The following is a 1,598-nucleotide window of genomic DNA, read 5'->3' as shown; positions in this document are numbered from 1 at the left end:
CACCCCGTGCAGGGCCTCGGGCTCACAGCCCCCAGGGACTGACAGAGGACGGTAACTAGAAGGAGCTCGGACAGTTCAGGAAAGGGGAGAGCAGATGTGGCTTTCCTGGGCCCCTCCTGTGGCTTCTCTGAGGCTCCTCCAGACAAAGCCAGGCCGTACCCACACCCCACTTTACTGCAGGGGAAACCGAGGCTGGCTGGGCGGGGTAGTCAGAGCATGGTGTTCCCTGCCATAGTGGCAGCCGGCTTGGAGTGGCGGCTGCCCATGGTGAAGGCAGGGGCCCTGGCCTTGTGCACGGTGACCTGCTCAGGGCTGTGGGTGCCTGGGCCTGGTGTTTCATCAGGCGGGCGTGGGGCTCGGGGCCGCCCGAGCATGGTGAAGGCCGGCCAGCGGTGCCTATAGGCGCTGGGATCAGGGCAGTCATACTGGCCCGGGCCGGGTATCTCTGCGGGGTCCTGCGGGGGGCGGATGGGGGGCGTGCGGCCCACCACCGTGTAGCTGGGGCTGCTGGGTTTGATGAAGATCTGGGAACCCCAGAGGGAAGGCAGGGTGTAGGTATTGGGGGCAGGGGCCGAGGTGTCCAGTGGCTGCGGGCAGAGGCGGGCACCCAGCGTGAAAGCCGGGGGCGTCCGCTGGCGCACGGGGGGCACCTTCTCTGGGCTGTAGGCCCCTGGTCCTGGCGTCACCTCCAGACCTGTGGGAGGGGGCACAAGGTGGGCACTGAAGAGGTCCCTGGTTGTCGCTCCCCTCCCTCCCCGACTGCCAGACACATGGTCTGTTCTCTTTCAGGCCCCAGACTCTGCGAGGCTCAAATCTCCCCCATCTCCGCTGCCTCCCACACCCTCCCTCCGGGCAGAGCCTCACCCCCTTCTGGATTCCCTGCCCTGATCCCTCCTCCCTCCAGACGTGACCACAGAGAGATGGGTCATCCTCATCTGAGTTTCCGTCCACCTCCAGGCTAGGATCTCATAAAAGGCAGGGACATAGTTCATCAACCTCAGCGCCTCGCAGCGGGCTTAATACATGTTTGTGTGGATGCCTGAGTAGACGGACAGTGGGTGGTTGAGAGAGGAGTGAATGGATGGATGGATTGAGCCCATGTGTGGAGAGAGAGATGGATCAGTTGACGGATGGAAGAAAAGGATGGATGGATGGAAGAAAAGGATGGATGGATGGATGGATGATGGATGGAAGGAGGATGGATGGATGGATGGATGGATGGATGGATGGATGGATGGATGGAAGGATGGATGGGGTGGATGGATGGGTGGGTGGATGGATGGATGGATGAATGGATGGATGGAGGGATGGATGATGGATGGATGATGGATGGAAGGATGGATGGATGGATGGATGGATGGAGGATGGATGTATGGATGGATGGATGGGGTGGATGGATGGGTGGGTGGATGGATGGATGGATGAATGGATGGATGGATGGATGGATGATGGAAGGATGGATGATGGATGGAGGGAGGGAGGAAGGATGGATGGATGGATGGACGGGGTGGATGGATGGGTGGGTGGATGGATGGATGGATGATGGATGGATGGATGATGGATGGATGATGGATGGATGATGGATGGATGGATGGATG

The 1,598-nt window shown here is 60.3% G+C and overlaps 1 protein-coding gene across 1 annotated transcript in view; it reads right to left on the bottom strand.

The window, feature by feature from the left end:
* Positions 1-209: 209 nt before the first annotated feature.
* Positions 210-1,598, bottom strand: part of CIMAP1D (CIMAP1 family member D) — a 4,743-nt gene continuing 3,354 nt past the window's right edge. The window contains exon 4 of the mRNA XM_004378700.1: positions 210-694. Coding sequence (XP_004378757.1) covers positions 210-694 — 485 coding nt within the window. The remainder of the gene's footprint in view (positions 695-1,598) is intronic.

This window comes from Trichechus manatus, unplaced genomic scaffold (genome assembly GCF_000243295.1).
Source record: "Trichechus manatus latirostris isolate Lorelei unplaced genomic scaffold, TriManLat1.0 scaffold00057, whole genome shotgun sequence".
Taxonomy (NCBI): domain Eukaryota; kingdom Metazoa; phylum Chordata; class Mammalia; order Sirenia; family Trichechidae; genus Trichechus; species Trichechus manatus.
Note: the sequence above shows the minus strand (reverse complement) of the source record. Positions and strands in the feature narration are given on the sequence as shown.